We start from the raw sequence: 17,266 nt of genomic DNA, 5'->3' as shown, positions 1-17,266 counted from the left end.
ACTTCGCAAGAAAAAGTCTCAAAACGGACAGAGAATTACGAAGAACGTTACGTGGCTCAACGCTTTCTGTTATCTCGTAGCATAGCTGAGACAAAAATAAGAGCATTTACAGGCAAGTATGGGGTAAGAGAATGACTGATAGAAAGTTTTAACTGCGTCCAGGAAACACACTAATTGTCATTAGGAAACGTAAGTGTGTTTGGGCGAAAAGTACAGATTACATATGACCGATAACATTGATTAGCTTTCTAACAGGAAAACCTTGTAACAGCAGTTGACCTTCTTGGGTTGCTACAACTACCTTTCGCTTTCCATTTAATGGGTGAAATTAAAATTTTGTAGACTACTAGACTTTCCAGATGAGTTCTGCATGTGCGTTGCGATGATAACAATCGATTCACGAAATTTTCTTTTAAACTTACCTCACATCACAGGAAACGCCCAGTACTGTTCCAGGAGCATTGCTGATATAAAACTATATCATTTCACGCGAGACTCTGTCAGTAACGCGCTAACTAACAAGGACGCAGGTAATTAAATGCGTGTGAATTCTTAAAGGACCAAACTGCTGAGGTCATCGGTCCCTAGACTTACACACTGCTTAAACTAACTTACACTAAGTTATGCTAAGAACAATACACACACTCATGCCCGGGGGAGGACTCGAACCTCCCGCGGGAGGGGCAGGTAATTAAGACACTTCTCTAGAGCACTGCACAAGTCGGGATGTGTCAAAAAATCCAAGAGTGAATCAGTTAGCACAATACTCCATCAGCATGGCATGGTAGATTGTACCTTGTACTACTGCTGGTCATCCGCTTTCCTGTTCCATTCGCAAATGGAGCGAGGGAAAAACGTCTATTTATATGCTTCCTTACGAGCCCCAGTCTCTCTTATCTTTGCATTCCTTAAGAGAGGTGTATGTTGGTGGCAGGAGGATGCCTCTGCAGTCTGTCGGAAATGCAAAAAAATGGCTCTGAGCACTATGGGACTGAACAGCTGAGGTCATCAGTCCCCTAGAACTTCGTACTGCATAAACCTGAGGACATCACACACATCCATGCCCGAGGCAGGATTCGAACCTGCGGCCGTAGCGGTCGCTCGGTTCTAGACTGAAGCGCCTATAACCGCTCGGCCATTTCGGCCGGATGTCGAAAATGCAGGTTCTCTGAAGTTCCTAATAGTGTTTCGCGAAAAGAGCGTCTTCTTCCTACCAGGGATTCCCACCTGAGTTCAAATAGCATTTCCGTAATACTCGCGCGATGATCGGACCTTCTGGTAAGGAATCGAACAACTTGCCTACGAATTGCTACGATGTTTTCCTTTAATCTGGCCTGGAGGGGATTTCAAATGCTCGAACAGTACTCAAGAATAGGTCGCACTAGTGTTACGTACGTCGTCTCCTGTACAGATGAGCTACACTTTCCAGTAATTCTCCCAACAAATCAAAATCCACCATTAGCCTTCCCTGCAACCTGTCTTACGTGTTTGTTCCATTTCATGACATGCTATACTTTAAACATCAGTCCAAGTAGCAGGAAAATGTTTGCCGCAGTCCGCTTAAATCACTTTGGGCGAATTCTGGTCCTACCTCAACGTTTTGCTCACTGCATTTAGCAGTAATCTTAGTTTTTCAAAGAAGCGCTGTCGAGTTACATATACGCTGGTTTGCAGACTGTCACTTAAACTCATACTTAAAGTGGAGCACGGGACTCCGACCCAACACCTGAATTATTGAAACTAGTTATGTCCTATGATTATCGACATACAGAAAGTATGGATATTGTGAAATTAAACATCGGCGTTTCAGTATCGTTACTGAAGTGTTTGAAACAACGTAACATCGATGTTAAACATAAAACATCGACCTTCTATGTTTTGGAAAAAAGAATAACAGGCTACTAAGGACCTGGTGGTCTAGTGGAAGCACATGCTAGGAAACCAAGAGGTCGCGGGGTCGAATCTCTTTAGGGCCACGAAAATCTTTCAGACTGTTTTTAATCTAGCCTTCACCTCTTTGGGATGTGGGGAATCAGAAGGAACGACACGTGGTTAGGATCTCACATTAAACTGTAAGTCCCGTTTCCTCGGATGGATAAATGATTTAGGTATTAAGAAAACACAAGTTGCCGAAGTGGCGTCCAACTGACAAGACTTGTACCTCGCCACTGATCCACACGAAATAATAAAAATACTAACAAATCGGTTTCACTAACTGGACTAGAGGACCCCAGTTAAGGGTCACCTCGCTTCTCATTGTGAAAACTACTGAAGTCGTGAAGAGTCAGAAAACAACAGAAGTGGTCGATTCACCGCTACATCACTAAGCAAGCAAACACTTCCTTTTCCTTATGTACTAAGGGGTTGAAATACTGTATCTGTATTGACTGACAGCGGGTTTCAAATCTCCCTCTGGTTATCTACACTGAAAATTCCATCTAATCGAGCATCACCGGGTTAATGATCGGATGACTGCTTCAAAAAGATCATTCTTGTACAATCGGAACCGATCCTTGTCTCTAGTGACTATGATGCCGACGTGAGAATAAATGGTACAGTTTGTTCTTCGTAGTACATGTTACAGATCGTAGAGTATTCACTGAAGTGCGGGTACAGCACTCATATATTGAGACTACTTCAAGCAGAAGTAGCACCATCAAATAACTACTTTGTGCCAACCTGCACGAGTCAACGACAGATGTTGAACGTAATTACATAAATTGCAAACCGACTGAGCTGGCGGGAGGACGACATTCGGATTAGTTTTGCGACGAATGACGAAATAAGTTTGAGATTTCATGACGGAAAAGATACCTCGGAGCAGCATAGTTGCTACTAGTCAATATGCATTACATGTTTTGGCTTTCAGTTCAGTTTGCGAAAGTTTTCTGGATAGAAGGGGGGGGGGGAAGGGAGGGGGAGCGGTGCCTCCAATTTCCCTTGCCCATCACTTTAGGGACGCGGTGTCGAACGAAAACTATAAATATTGTAAAACTTTGAACATAGCTGCTAAGGTTCAGTGACCGTGTCACAATTATATTAGAACAAATAAGCCCTCGGTAACAAATATTAAGTCAAAATTGACCAGGTTTCGACGCTACTATGAGCGTCGTCTTCAGAGTTAGACTAACTGTTCTAAAACATATTAAGTATATAATACATGAACAAAATTAAAGTTTGTACTGACCGGAAAAAGATGCACTATTTACAAGTCGCATATTAAAAAAGATCTAAGCCGGAAAGGCGACGTCATGAATGGTTGTAAGTAAGATGGCGAGCCGCTAAGGGCTGCTCGTACTTTAGTGAACAAGGGTTGCAACAGTGTGGCAAACTGTAGAGCTGAAACACGTATTTCGCCGAGCAATCATTTACTGGTCTAGCTCTTTCTAGGTAAAGCTAAAAATGTCACGTCACTACATACACTATTTTGAATCGAAATTGTGTCACTGACTTGCGGAAAATTCAGCAAGGTGTGGCACCTCCACCGATATGACGTACACTTATTCTCAGGCAATGCGAGCCAAGCGACACCGTGGTCAAGGCAATGGATCGACATTCTACAGGAAATGCGGTCCAGTCCATTGTTTTCTTTCCGATTTAGGTATCCGTTTGTGTTCCTAAACTACCTTACGTTCTTGTAGCAATGTCACGACCGACTTCTAACACCCCCCCCCCCCTTTTCTCGATCAACATCAGTAAATGCTGATTACCCTTCGGAGTCAACGGAAAATCTAATATCTGACACTCCCATCTTTTCCCATAGTAAGAATATTAGTTTCTCTCAGACATGACTGACATGCGTCATGCGCCCGGGTTCCCGGGTTCGATTCCCGGCGGGGTCAGGGATTTTCTCTGCCTCGTGATGACTAGGTGTTGTGTGATGTCCTTAGGTTAGTTAGGTTTAAGCAGTTCTAAGTTCTAAAGGACTGATGACCATAGATGTTAAGTCCCATAGTGCTCATAGCCATTTGACATGCGTCATGCCATATTGAATTTTTTGCTGGGGGAAATAAAACTTTAAAACTATTTTACCTGTAAATGCTTATTATTATAGCAAAATGTTTAAATAACAAACGCAAAACAATGGGCGTTTCACCTCTGGCTGTTTGCGTTACGAGTCAGGCTACGGTCCTCAGTGTCATCAACAAGTGATACCTTTAAAGATGGAATGGTAGGTCTCGCAGATTAGCTTTGGACAGAAGCAGCCATTTTAGTAATTACAAGGGCTATCTGGAAAGTAATTCAGTTAAAAATAAATCAGTGCTATATGAATAGAAAATTTACTAAACCAATTGTAATGCTACACCCTTTTATTACTTCTCAACTCCTCGCCTTTTGCTTTAAGCGTTTCTGCTATATTAACGTACGTGTCGTTCGACATTGACAGTGCAAGTAAAATCTTCCATAGGTGACACAATACTGTAAAGTGATTGTTGGTGGGATGAAAAAAACTATCTGCCAGTGTTGAGAACAATCGCGAATTTTTTGCTGTAGGTTCATATGGTCTGAACACGACGGGTGAAGGAGGTTTGCGAATAAAGTGTTGTTTGTAGCTCCAGATGGAAGGTATTACCGGCTCCAACTGATTTCCTGTGTTCCTGCACGTAAAAAAACTGACTTGGCCCTTATCGTTGTGACTCCGGCTAAGGCTAGCAGACTAGCAATCCCACACGAAAGAACTTAATACAGAAGGAAGTTGTCCTCCGGCTGGGAGGTATATCAAACAATGCAGTGTGATTTTGTTTAAAATTTCCACAAAGTTACTGATCCAGTATTTTGTTTACAAAATGATGTGTCCGTTCTGGATAGCCCTAGCGCCAACATTATGAAAGACTCAGTCAGGGCATGATCACGTTCGATTGCGTAATGGGAAAGTTTACAGCTTCTTAGAAACTTCGATTGGTTTAATTGCGGCCCTTTGTGGTGTGGCATATACGAATTCTCCTCGGAAGCTCTCGAAATGATCCATTATAAGTAGGTCTGAACCAGAATTTATGCGGCGCGGCTGTACGTATCACCCAACACGACTAAGGTCACAGCATGATAAACGGAAAGATATAAAGATATAATTAGGTTCTATAAAGCCATCATCAACCCGATGTCTTATCGCCTTAAACGGGCAAGAAACTGTGGTGTTCATCTGCAACTAATCATACACACCTCGCAAGTCACTGTGCGTCACCTGTTCCGTTCACAAATGGGGCGACGGCAAAATTACTCGTTTTGCGGTCCTTACACGAGCTGTAGCAGTATGTTGCTGGAACATAGCTCTGCAGTCCTTCACATTATATTAACTTTTTAGACACATCTGCATGAATTTAATTTTCTCTACACTTAGAGAGGGCTGCCATTTATCATACCAAACAGACACTCTGTCCGGGTGGTCACGTATTCTCCTATAGTAACTTAAGAGACGTCACTGTCTCGTGCACTGCAGCGTCGTCACCAAACAGTCGCATACTGCCGCTCACCCTATGCGTCCGATACCGTACTTCCTCCTTACGCCACCCTATCCGTCCTCCTTATGCGGTGCATAAGCTGTTCTTTTTGGAGTAATTGTTTCCTTTCAGCCTTGAGAATATAGCTTCTTTTCTTTTTTAATTTTCATTATTTGGCCTTACCTAGATATTTCTCTGTTTGTGTAAGCAAAATCTGGAATGGTATAAATGAGTACGCCAACGGCCTTGTCTCAATGGTAACACTGGTTCTCGCTAGATCACCCAAGTTAAGCGCTGTCGGGTTTGGGTGGTACATGGACGGGTGACCGTCACGGATCTGCCGAGCGCTGATGCCAAGCGGGGTGCACTCAGTCCTCGTGAGGTCAATTGAGGAGCTACTTGACTGAGGAGTAGCGGCTCCGGTCACAAATACTGAGCGGTATGCTGACCATACCTTCCTCCATATCTCCATCCAATGACGCCGTTCGAGTGAGGATGACATGGCGGTCGGTCGGTGCCGTTAGGTCTTCCGAGGCCTGTTCGGATATATATATATATATATATATATAACTTTTTAGACACATCTGCATGAATTTTATCTTCTCTACACTTAGAGAGAGCTGCCATATAAAAATCCGAACAGGCCTCGGAAGACTATATATACAGGGTGATTCACCTAACATTACCGCTGGATATATTTCGTAAACCACATCAAATACTGACGAATCGATTCCACAGACCGAAGGTGAGGAGAGGGGCGAGTGTTATTGGTTAATACAAACCATAAAAAGAATGCACGGAAGTATGTTTTTTAACACAAACCTACGTTTTCTTAAATGGAACCCCGTTAGTTTTGTTAGCACATCTGAACATGTAAACAAATACGTAATCAGTGCCGTTTGTTGCATTGTAAAATGTTAATTACATCCGGAGATATTGTAACCTAAAGTTGACGCTTGAGTACCTATCCTCCGCTGTTCGATCGTGTGTATCGGTGAGCACCGAATTACGTAGGGATCCAAAGGGAACGGTGATGGACCTTAGGTACAGAAGAGGCTGGAACAGCACATTACGTCCACATGCTAACACCTTTTTATTGGTCTTTTTCACTGACGCACATGTACATTACCATGAGGGGTGAGGTACACGTACACACGTGGTTTCCGTTTCCAATAACGTAGTGGAATAGAGTATGTCCCGACATGTCAGGCCAATAGATGTTCTATGTAGTGGCCATCATTTGCTGCACACAATTGCAGTCTCTGGCGTAATGAATGTCGTACACGCCCAGTACATTTGGTGTAATGTCGCCGCAGGCTGCCACAATACGTTGTTTCATATCCTCTGGGGTTGTAGGCACATCACGGTACACTTTCTCCTTTAACGTACCCCACAGAAAGAAGTCCACAGGTGTAAGATCAGAAGAACAGGCTGGCCAATTTATTCGTCCTCCACGTCATGGTAATGTACATGTGCGTCAGTGAAAAAGACAAATAAAAAGGTGTTAGCATGTGGACGTAATGTGCTCTGTCCAGTCTCTTCTGTACCTAAGGTCCATCACCGTTCCCTTTGGATCCCTACGTAATTCGGTGCTCTCCGATACACACGATCGAACAGCGGAGGAGTGGTACTCAAGCGTCAACTTTAGGTTACAATATCTCCGGATCTAATTAACATTTTACTATGCAACAAACGGCACTGATTACGTATTTGTTTATATGTTCAGATGTGCTTACAAAACTAACGTGGTTCCATTTAAAAAAAACGTAGGTTTGTGTTAAAAAACATACTTCCGTGTATTTTTGTATGGTTTGTATTAAACAGTTACACTAGCCCCTCTCCTCACGTTCGGTCTATGGAATCGGTTCGTCAGTATTTGATGTGGTTTACGAAATATATCCTGCGGTAACGTTAGGTGACTCACCCTGTATAGAGAGAGAGAGAGAGAGAGAGAGAGAGAGAGAGAGAGAGAGAGACTGTAGACAAACTAGTCCTGTTTTGGTACAACTATCAGCGGCATAGTTTCCTTGTCAGGTTATATTACATTGCCATAATCAATTACTTGTATTTATTTTTTATTGGGATAGCAGTCCACATAGTTTGTGAGCAGGAAAGCGTGAAGCTGAAATGACTTGACTACATGTATGCAGAGATTAAGCCGATTTTCTTACGCCCGAAGGGCACCAGGAGCAATCGAGACAACGAAGCCCCTGAGAGGCTGCCTACCTTTTCCACAGGATAAATGCCAGACACGCTACCAGCTAAGATATTGTCTGCTCGTACCTCGTGTAATATGTGCTAGTAGGCTGTGAAGCAGGTCTATTTACAAAATTAATCACTTTCCAGTGTGGAAGGCTTTTGTTATTTGTAGGTCAGATAACGACAACGCTTATTAGCAAAAGGGGATCATTGCATGACGCAATCCTTATGGCGCGAGTCGCAGGAAAGAGCCCAAGGAAATGTTGAACAGGGAGAGATGCGTCCTTATCCCAGGAGACACGCAGGGCCTGGAGACTCTTCCCCTCTCACCGTATGGAGGATCGTAAAATTCTCCTGAGCCAGACAGCAACTTGAAAACAGCGAGTCTACCACACCGAGAACGCAATTCAGCAAGCGGAGTGGTTAAAAAATAAAACTCACCTGCCACTGGTGAAAGTTTCCTCATTACGCACCACCGGGATTTCCACTGCAACAGAAAACATTGCTTTGTCACGGATGTATTTCTTGTTTAAAGACTCATTTTATTCTCAATTTTATGAGTGTGTAGAATAAGGAAACAAAATTTTATCTTGCGACAGTACAACCCAAATTAGTTCGATTGATCAGGTGAGGAATGAGGAGATTGTCCGTAGAATCGGCGAGGAAAGGAATATTTGGAGAACACTGACAGAAAGAAGGGACAGGATGACAGGACATCTGTTATGACATCAGGGAATAACTTATATGGTACTAGAGGGAGCTGCAAAGGGTAGAAACCGAAAACGTAGGCAAAGATAGAGATACAACCAGCAAAATGGTACTCTGAGATGAAAACGTTGGCACAGGAGAGAAATTTGTGGTGGGTCGCATAAAAAAATAAACGAATAAATAAATAGAATAAAATAAAAAAATGAAAAAGGACTTGAGTGCTGGCCGAAATTTCCAGCTGACGCAAGAGGAGGGGGGGGGGGGGCAAGACTCTAAAAATACATTTTTTTTAAATATATAAATGAGCTGGTCAGTTTCGAAACACGCCATGCCATAAGAACTAAATTTTTTAGGTGACATAAAAAACATTATATCCCAGAGAATTGCTGGTTATCCACTCCCATTCAGATGTTTTAGGAGATTTCTGCAATGAATAAAAGCTCCGCGCTCCAGATTCCGGGAGAAGGGGGCGGATGGATCATGTGTCCCATCTTGAGCCCCTCCCACCCCCACCCCCCCTCTCACCGTTCCCTGGTCTTGCGTACACCTATGGTACAATCCGAAATCTTTCCCCTTGACTGATCATTCGCTAGCTCTTCTCCTACTCAAAAATGAGTTTGTCTTTACCAACGGTAAATTCTTTTTCCTTCTTCCAACAAATTTTGCAGTTACACTTGCAATGATATTTTGCATTGCTTTCATAAACCTTAAGCCCATGCATATCGTCCTCAGTTTATCAAATTTAGAGAAGTCATTATGAATGAAGTGTAAAAGTAGATTATTATTTTTTTTTTTTTTAACTGCTGACTCGAAGATGCAATTCAAGGCGTATCTTCGACCCACTACAGCAATTGACAATTCTCTAAATTTGTTTTCAGATTTTATGACGAGTCTTACATGTACAGCATGACAAATACACACTCACTCAGTGGTAGTTCAAATGTATAAACGTAACAATAGTGAATCCGTATCCAGATTACCAGCTCCACCTCGAATCCTGAATAAGATATTTTGAGCTTTCCCTCCCCCCCCCCCGCCCTCTTCCTTAGGATCTAGAAGATAACCACACTATGATAGACGTAAAATTTAGATCCACAAATATCCATACTAGACATTTTTAACAACTTTTACCTTTTACTGAAGCTTGTGTCCCCTTTATGACCTAGCAGCACTGATGATACTAACTTCGAGTCTGGTTCAGCGCACAAATTCAGCTTGTGGCGTACAGTTGTCGCAGAGTGTACCCAGCAGAAGAATTTTGTTTTATAGTGTAAGCAGACCTGTTCATCATTTAAATAATATGTCAAATCATAAACTGTAGCAGAGCTATTTTCCCTCACGCATTACAAATAACTTGTGACAATACGTAACAAATATTGGGTAGTGCCTGCAGATCGAGAAGATACGTCCATGATAATTTTACAGAAAACACTACAATGATTTCATGTAGTGTCGTTGCCCTATCTCTGTCACTGCAATTAAAGAATGAATGTAATTAATAGCTCTACTGAGAACTGTTCGATTTCACATGTCTAGGTTTGTCTTTTAGAACATTACTTGTACCAAAAATATCACTTAACTCTACTCCATGGTGCCACTAGATCAGAAGACATTTTATCTTCTGGCGAACTGAAAAAGACATTTGAAGAAAACCCGAAATTATTTTACATTATTTACCTTTTTCCCGTCGCGGAACTTAACGGTGCCTTCGATGATAGTGCTGTTATCCATGACTGAAAGCCGAAATAGTCAGGCACGGTATACTGTACACGCCGGAAGGCACACCACGCTCGTGGTTCCACCACACGCACTGGGACGCACTCACTGATACTTCGCGCTACATCAGCACCTGGCGTCACGGGCCAGACGCACCGCAAGACTACCGCTAGGACTCGACGAAACGCGCGCGCCGCGCAGCAAGGCGACTCTGGCGCCCTCTGCTACGATTGAGCGGCCATCTCTCGGCGAGGTCCTAAACTCCTACGAGCTTTAAGCAGCGCGTGTTGCTTTCGGCAAGCGTCGCTGCACGGCTTCCCTACTCCTGGCTTCTTTCCGCGCCTGCAAGTGTTGGTTCGTACAGGCGAAATCTGTTGTGGGCTGCACGACCAGCTTGATACAACTAATCAAAGAAACTTGCACAAAGTAAACGCGTTTCTTCCGTCAGATATTGTGTTGTCAAGGTATATATGGGACATAGATAAAAAAAATTTAAGAGGATGTGGAATCGGATTTTTTATGAAAAAAAAAAAATTTTTTTCTTTGCCTTAAAATAATGTATTGCAAATGGTTGTATTTCAAATTTAACCACACTAATTTATCAGTTTTGTGAGTCGGTGGGTACAGTTTTCGTAATTGCAGACCGTTGCGGCCGGCTGTAAATCTATCAATCTTTCATTGTGATTTCAAGTGCAGTACTTTCCATCGATGTGACATACGTGAAGCTGCACTGTTTTTCACCTATTTTATATCTCTGTTCGTCTAAATGGCACGTGGAGGACCCAGGTTCAATTCGTGGTACTGCGAGTGATCAATAATAACACAGGTCAACGAAAAATTCTTTGAAAAACTTTTTTTACTTTGATAGCTGATCTTTATAGATTTTTATAAGCTGAATCCAAATCTAGTCTGACTTTTTCTGTGTCACCTATAGTTTTAGAGCAATATCCTTTTTACTATATAGTATAAAAATCCTCTGCTATATGGCAAACAGAAAAATTAATGAAACGCTTTGTTATTACATGGTTTGTATTTAGAGTAAGCTACTTAAAACCATTATATGTGTTAATAGAGGTTTCACTTGTCAGCTGGAATTGGTTTGTATTTTCTTCCTCTTTTTTCTTTGAAGCTTCTTGTGTAGCTTTTCCTACGATGAGTCGCTTGCTGAACTTCACTGTGAAGTGACCAACAGTAGTCCCCCACACGTTGGTGTACCAGCGGCCTTGGTAGCGTTTTTCCATCCCTTTAGTGTCCTTGCGAAAACGATCTCCTTGCTCCTTACTAACATCTCCCATATTGTCCGGGAAATAATCAAGGTGACTGTTCAAAAAGTCAACAGTCAGGCTCATTAAACATCCCAAAGTTTTAAACTTCTTTAAATTGTAGCTATAATAGAAACATTCTGGGTTTTTTCATATCCTAAGAACTTTGTAACAGCTTGCTTGAATGATACCCATATATCTTTCTCACTGAAGGTCATTGTGGATTCAAAGTTAACATCAGACATCATTTTTCTAAAATGTCAGGTCAGACAAAGACGCCTTCTTTTAGTTTAGCTTCTCGAAGGTGTGGAAACTTTTGCAGAGGTACTTAAAACATGGGCCATTTTCAGGCAAAGCCTTTACAAACTGTTTCACTTGGCCTCACTTTATATGTAGAGGTGGTTGGAGTACGTTCTTTGGATCTACAAGGTTTTTGCGTAGAAAGTTCTTCTTACCAGGTTTCAAAGACTCCCTCACAGGCCAGTTCCTTCTGCACCAGTGTTGATCCCTAGCCCTACTATCCCATTCACACAAGAAACATGGAAATTTGGTAAAGCCACCTTGCTGACCAAGGAGTTTGCATGTTAATTTTAGATCGTCACATATCATCCAACCATGAACAGAATAGCCTATTTTATTTTGCACTATTTCTAGGTTTTCATAGCTTTCTTTCATCTGTACATAATGTCCAACAGGTATAGATGCATACATGTTACCATTGTGTAATAAAACAGCCTTTAAACTATTTTTGGATGAATCAATAAACAGCCTCCAATCTTCCTTTTTGTATTCATTTCTAAACTTATTCATCAGACCGGGGATGTCTGGGCAGTATGCTAAATCACCTTCTTGTTGAAAAACCTTGGAAAATTGCTGCTCTCTCTTTCTATACATGTGTATGCTGGTTCCAAATGCCCTAAATTCTTATTTTTTTAATTCTAGAGCCAAAAAATTCAGCTTTTTCTTTCGTTAAGCCCATATCCCTAACCAAATCGTTAAGCTCTATACTTTCTGTATTATAATGGAATTCATCATCATCTGGCTCATCAAAATCAGATTGTACATCAGAAAATACTTCTGTTGGAATAGGATTTAAATCGTCTGGTGGTTCAGGAACCAGCAAATCTGCACCATGTACTCTTGGTCGGATGGCGGATGGAAGGTTAGGTTAGCTTATTACCTTCTTGTTTTTCGAATTATGACCAGTAATATCAACAATGTAAAAGTAGCAGTCATCGGAATGATTTCTTGGCTCCCTCCATGTCCTAGGAACGGAAAATCTAAAGGCTTTTTTCTCCTTGTTGGACAATTTTCTCAGATCTTAACACACACATAACTTACCCTATGTGGCTCCCAAGAGTTATCTTTATCACCAAGTTTAGATTCAAAGTATGATAAATAAACCTTTTTCACAAAGTCTGTAATGTTTCTTTGGTGTTTTTTAACCACAAACTCACTACAAATATGACAAAAACTGTCAGCAGAGTTTTTAAAACCACGATTAGACATTGTACTGAGAACATGTACAGGAAACGGGAAAGTGAGGTTAGGTTGACAGTAAACAAAACACTATCTGTTAACACAAAAATAGAATCGACCTTTTTTGCCAGCAAATGTTTTTCAGCAGTGCTACCAACGTCATCTACATTCATTACAGCTCATTTTTAAATTATTTTAACTCTATAAAAGCTGTTAAATTCTTTCAATAATCGCTTAACTTAATAAATTTATCTGTAAAATGTGAAGAAATGGTGGATGATACCGTTTTTTAAGTATCTTATTTGGATTTCCCAACCTAAAAAACATAAGAATAAGGTATTTTCAGCAAAAAATTTTCCATCGTTGGCCTGTGTAATTGATAGCATTCAGTCAGTCTAATCGTACTTAACACAAATCAATACTATTCGAGAGACACTACTTTCTCCATAGAATTGTCGACACTGAACTCATATGCTTAAAATACAGGGATAATTTTTCTTCCAAGATACGATCAGTTGCGAAAAAAAACCACAGTGATGAAGAAAACTGTTTTATTTTCAATATTTAGCTACACGTTCCAGCTAGTTTTCTGCATAATCGCCACTCCGACTTAAACATTTGATGTAGTGTTGTACCGACTTTCCATTGCCGTCGTCATACACGGCAGCCACCTGCGCCTTCGGCCATTTCTCTACACTGGTCTGCAGCTCGTTGTGCCAAAATTCTGTCCTCATATCCAGCTGTTCATGTGGGAAAAGAGAGAAAATTCGGAGCCAAGTCCGGGATGTATGGAGGGTGATCAAATACTTCTCGTAAACACTGCAGGTGCGTCTTTTTATAAACTGCAGTATGCTGCTGAGCATCGTAATAAAGAAAAACAGTGCCCGATGAGAAGATTTTTGTTAGCTTGATCTGAGGTGCCTTACGTATACGATTTTCTCGAAACGCCTGATCCACTCGCTCAACAAGATCATCGGTTGGCACTCGTTTGCTTCCCTGACCGCCTGCACCACATGGACATCTGTATGTCTTCCTTCAAAGTTCCTGCACCACTGCTGTACTTTGGTGCCACGCGACACAGTTACGTTACACTTAAGTGCCTAGCAGAGTGGACCACCTTCAGTATAATTCCCTACTATCCCACTCTCGAACAGCGCGAGGGAAAGCGAGCCCGTATATCTTATTTTCTTACGATGATCGTTCCTCCCAATGCAGGTCGGCGTCAACAAAATACACTCCTGGAAATTGAAATAAGAACACCGTGAATTCATTGTCCCAGGAAGGGGAAACTTTATTGACACATTCCTGGGGTCAGATACATCACATGATCACACTGACAGAACCACAGGCACATAGACACAGGCAACAGAGCATGCACAATGTCGGCACTAGTACAGTGTATATCCACCTTTCGCAGCAATGCAGGCTGCTATTCTCCCATGGAGACGATCGTAGAGATGCTGGATGTAGTCCTGTGGAACGGCTTGCCATGCCATTTCCACCTGGCGCCTCAGTTGGACCAGCGTTCGTGCTGGACGTGCAGACCGCGTGAGACGACGCTTCATCCAGTCCCAAACATGCTCAATGGGGGACAGATCCGGAGATCTTGCAGGCCAGGGTAGTTGACTTACACCTTCTAGAGCACGTTGGGTGGCACGGGATACATGCGGACGTGCATTGTCCTGTTGGAACAGCAAGTTCCCTTGCCGGTCTAGGAATGGTAGAACGATGGGTTCGATGACGGTTTGGATGTACCGTGCACTATTCAGTGTCCCCTCGACGATCACCAGTGGTGTACGGCCAGTGTAGGAGATCGCTCCCCACACCATGATGCCGGGTGTTGGCCCTGTGTGCCTCGGTCGTATGCAGTCCTGATTGTGGCGCTCACCTGCACGGCGCCAAACACGCATACGACCATCATTGGCACCAAGGCAGAAGCGACTCTCATCGCTGAAGACGACACGTCTCCATTCGTCCCTCCATTCACGCCTGTCGCGACACCACTGGAGGCGGGCTGCACGATGTTGGGGCGTGAGCGGAAGACGGCCTAACGGTGTGCGGGACCGTAGCCCAGCTTCATGGAGACGGTTGCGAATGGTCCTCGCCGATACCCCAGGAGCAACAGTGTCCCTAATTTGCTGGGAAGTGGCGGTGCGGTCCCCTACGGCACTGCGTAGGATGCTACGGTCTTGGCGTGCATCCGTGCGTCGCTGCGGTCCGGTCCCAGGTCGACGGGCACGTGCACCTTCCGCCGACCACTGGCGACAACATCGATGTACTGTGGAGACCTCACGCCCCACGTGTTGAGCAATTCGGCGGTACGTCCACCCGGCCTCCCGCATGCCCACTATACGCCCTCGCTCAAAGTCCGTCAACTGCACATACGGTTCACGTCCACGCTGTCGCGGCATGCTACCAGTGTTAAAGACTGCGATGGAGCTCCGTATGCCACGGCAAACTGGCTGACACTGACGGCGGCGGTGCACAAATGCTGCGCAGCTAGCGCCATTCGACGGCCAACACCGCGGTTCCTGGTGTGTCCGCTGTGCCGTGCGTGTGATCATTGCTTGTACAGCCCTCTCGCAGTGTCCGGAGCAAGTATGGTGGGTCTGACACACCGGTGTCAATGTGTTCTTTTTTCCATTTCCAGGAGTGTATTTTCACATTCTGAGGAGAAAGTTGGTTATTGAAATTTCGCGAGAAGCTTCCGCCGCAACGAGAAACGCCTTTATTTTAACGATGTCCACCCCAGGTCCTGTGTGGTGTCCATGACACTCTGTCCTCTATTTTTCTATAAAACGAAACGTGCTACTCTATTTTGAACTCTCTCAGTGTACACCGTTAACCCTGTCTGGCAAGGATTCCACACCGCGCAGCAGTACTCCAAAAAGGGACGGACATGTATAGTGTACGCATTCTCTTCAGTAGATCTGTTGTATCTTCTACGTGTTCTGCCAATAAAACGCAGTTTTTGGTTCGCCTTCCCCACAACACTTTTTTATGTGTTCTTTTCAATTTAAGTGGTTCATAATTGCAATTGGTAGCCTTTAGGTTTTACTGATTTATCCTGTAACCGAGGTTTAACGGATTCCTTTTAGTACTCATGTGGATAACCTCGCACTTTTCATTATTCGGGGCAATTGCCAAGTTTCTTGCCGTACAGATATCTTTTCTAAACCGTTTTACAATTTGCCTTGATCTTCTGATGCCCTTACTAGACGATAAACGACAAGGTCATCTACAAACAACCTTAGATGACTACTCAGATTGTCTTCTAAATCGTTTGTGTTGACGAGAAACAACACAGGGCCTATAGCAATACAATGGGGAACGCCAGAAATCATTTTTATTTTACTCGATGACTTTTCGTCAGTGACTACGAACTGTGACGGCTCTGACAGGAAATCACGAATCCAGTCACGTGAGACAATATTCCATAAGCACTCAGTTTAAGTACAAGCTGCTTGTGAGTTACGGTGTCAGAAGCCTTCTGGAAATCTAGAATTACGGAAACAATTTGAAATTCGTTGTCAATAGCACTCAAAACTTGATGTGTTTCACTAGAACGATATTTTCTAAATCCGTGTTCAAAAATGGTTCAAATGGCTCTGAGCACTATGGGACTCAACTGCTGTGGTCATTAGTCCCCTAGAACTTAGAAATACTTAAACAAAAAAAATGGTTCAAATGGCTCTGAGCACTATGGGACTTAACATCTTAGGTCATCAGTCCCCTAGAACTTAGAACTACTTAAACCTAACTAACCTAAGGACATCACACACATCCATGCCCGAGGCAGGATTCGAACCTGCGGCCGTAGCAGTCGCGCGGTTCCGGACTGACCGCCTAGAACCGCGAGACCACCGCGGACGGGAACTACTTAAACCTAACTAACCTAAGAACATCACACACACCCATGCCCAAGGCAGGATTCGAACCTGCGACCGTAGCAGCAGCGCGGCTCCGGACTGGAGCGCCTAGAATCGCACGGCCACCGCGGCCGGCTAAATCCGTGTTGACTGTCAATAAACCGGTCTCTTCTAGATTCCGCTGGACATCAAGGATAATGATGATGATGAAGTCCCACACTCCGTGACGGAGCGTAGGCGAACGATGCGGAAGACCCGCACCGCCGTACTAGGCAAGGTCCTAGTGGAGGTGGTTTGCCGTTGTCTTCCTCCGACCGCGATGGGGATGGATGATGATTATGAAGACGACACAACAACACCCAGTCATCTCGAGGCAGGAAAAATCCATGACCCCGCCGGGAATCGAACCCGCGCCCCCGTGCTCGAGAAGCGAGAACGCTACCGCGAGACCACGAGCAGCGGACAGGGATAACGATATGCACCTGTAATTCAGTCTTTCTTCAATAGTGGTGAGACCTTTGGAGCTTTCCAGTCTTTGTGTGCGGATCTTTCGGCGTGAGAGCGGTTGTATATCAACCCACCAGCATTAAGAAAT

The 17,266-nt window shown here is 43.5% G+C and overlaps 1 protein-coding gene across 1 annotated transcript in view; it reads right to left on the bottom strand.

Moving 5' to 3' along the window:
* Positions 1-10,207, bottom strand: part of LOC126151398 (uncharacterized) — a 447,489-nt gene extending 437,282 nt beyond the window's left edge. Inside the window, exons 1-2 of the mRNA XM_049915938.1 lie at positions 10,023-10,207; positions 8,079-8,124 (exon numbers count right to left, since the gene is read on the bottom strand). Coding sequence (XP_049771895.1) covers positions 8,079-8,124; positions 10,023-10,076 — 100 coding nt within the window. The 5' untranslated portion in view covers positions 10,077-10,207. The remainder of the gene's footprint in view (positions 1-8,078; positions 8,125-10,022) is intronic.
* Positions 10,208-17,266: the final 7,059 nt, after the last annotated feature.

This window comes from Schistocerca cancellata, chromosome 2 (genome assembly GCF_023864275.1).
Source record: "Schistocerca cancellata isolate TAMUIC-IGC-003103 chromosome 2, iqSchCanc2.1, whole genome shotgun sequence".
Lineage (NCBI taxonomy): Eukaryota > Metazoa > Arthropoda > Insecta > Orthoptera > Acrididae > Schistocerca > Schistocerca cancellata.
This window is presented reverse-complemented; position numbering and strand designations above follow the sequence as displayed.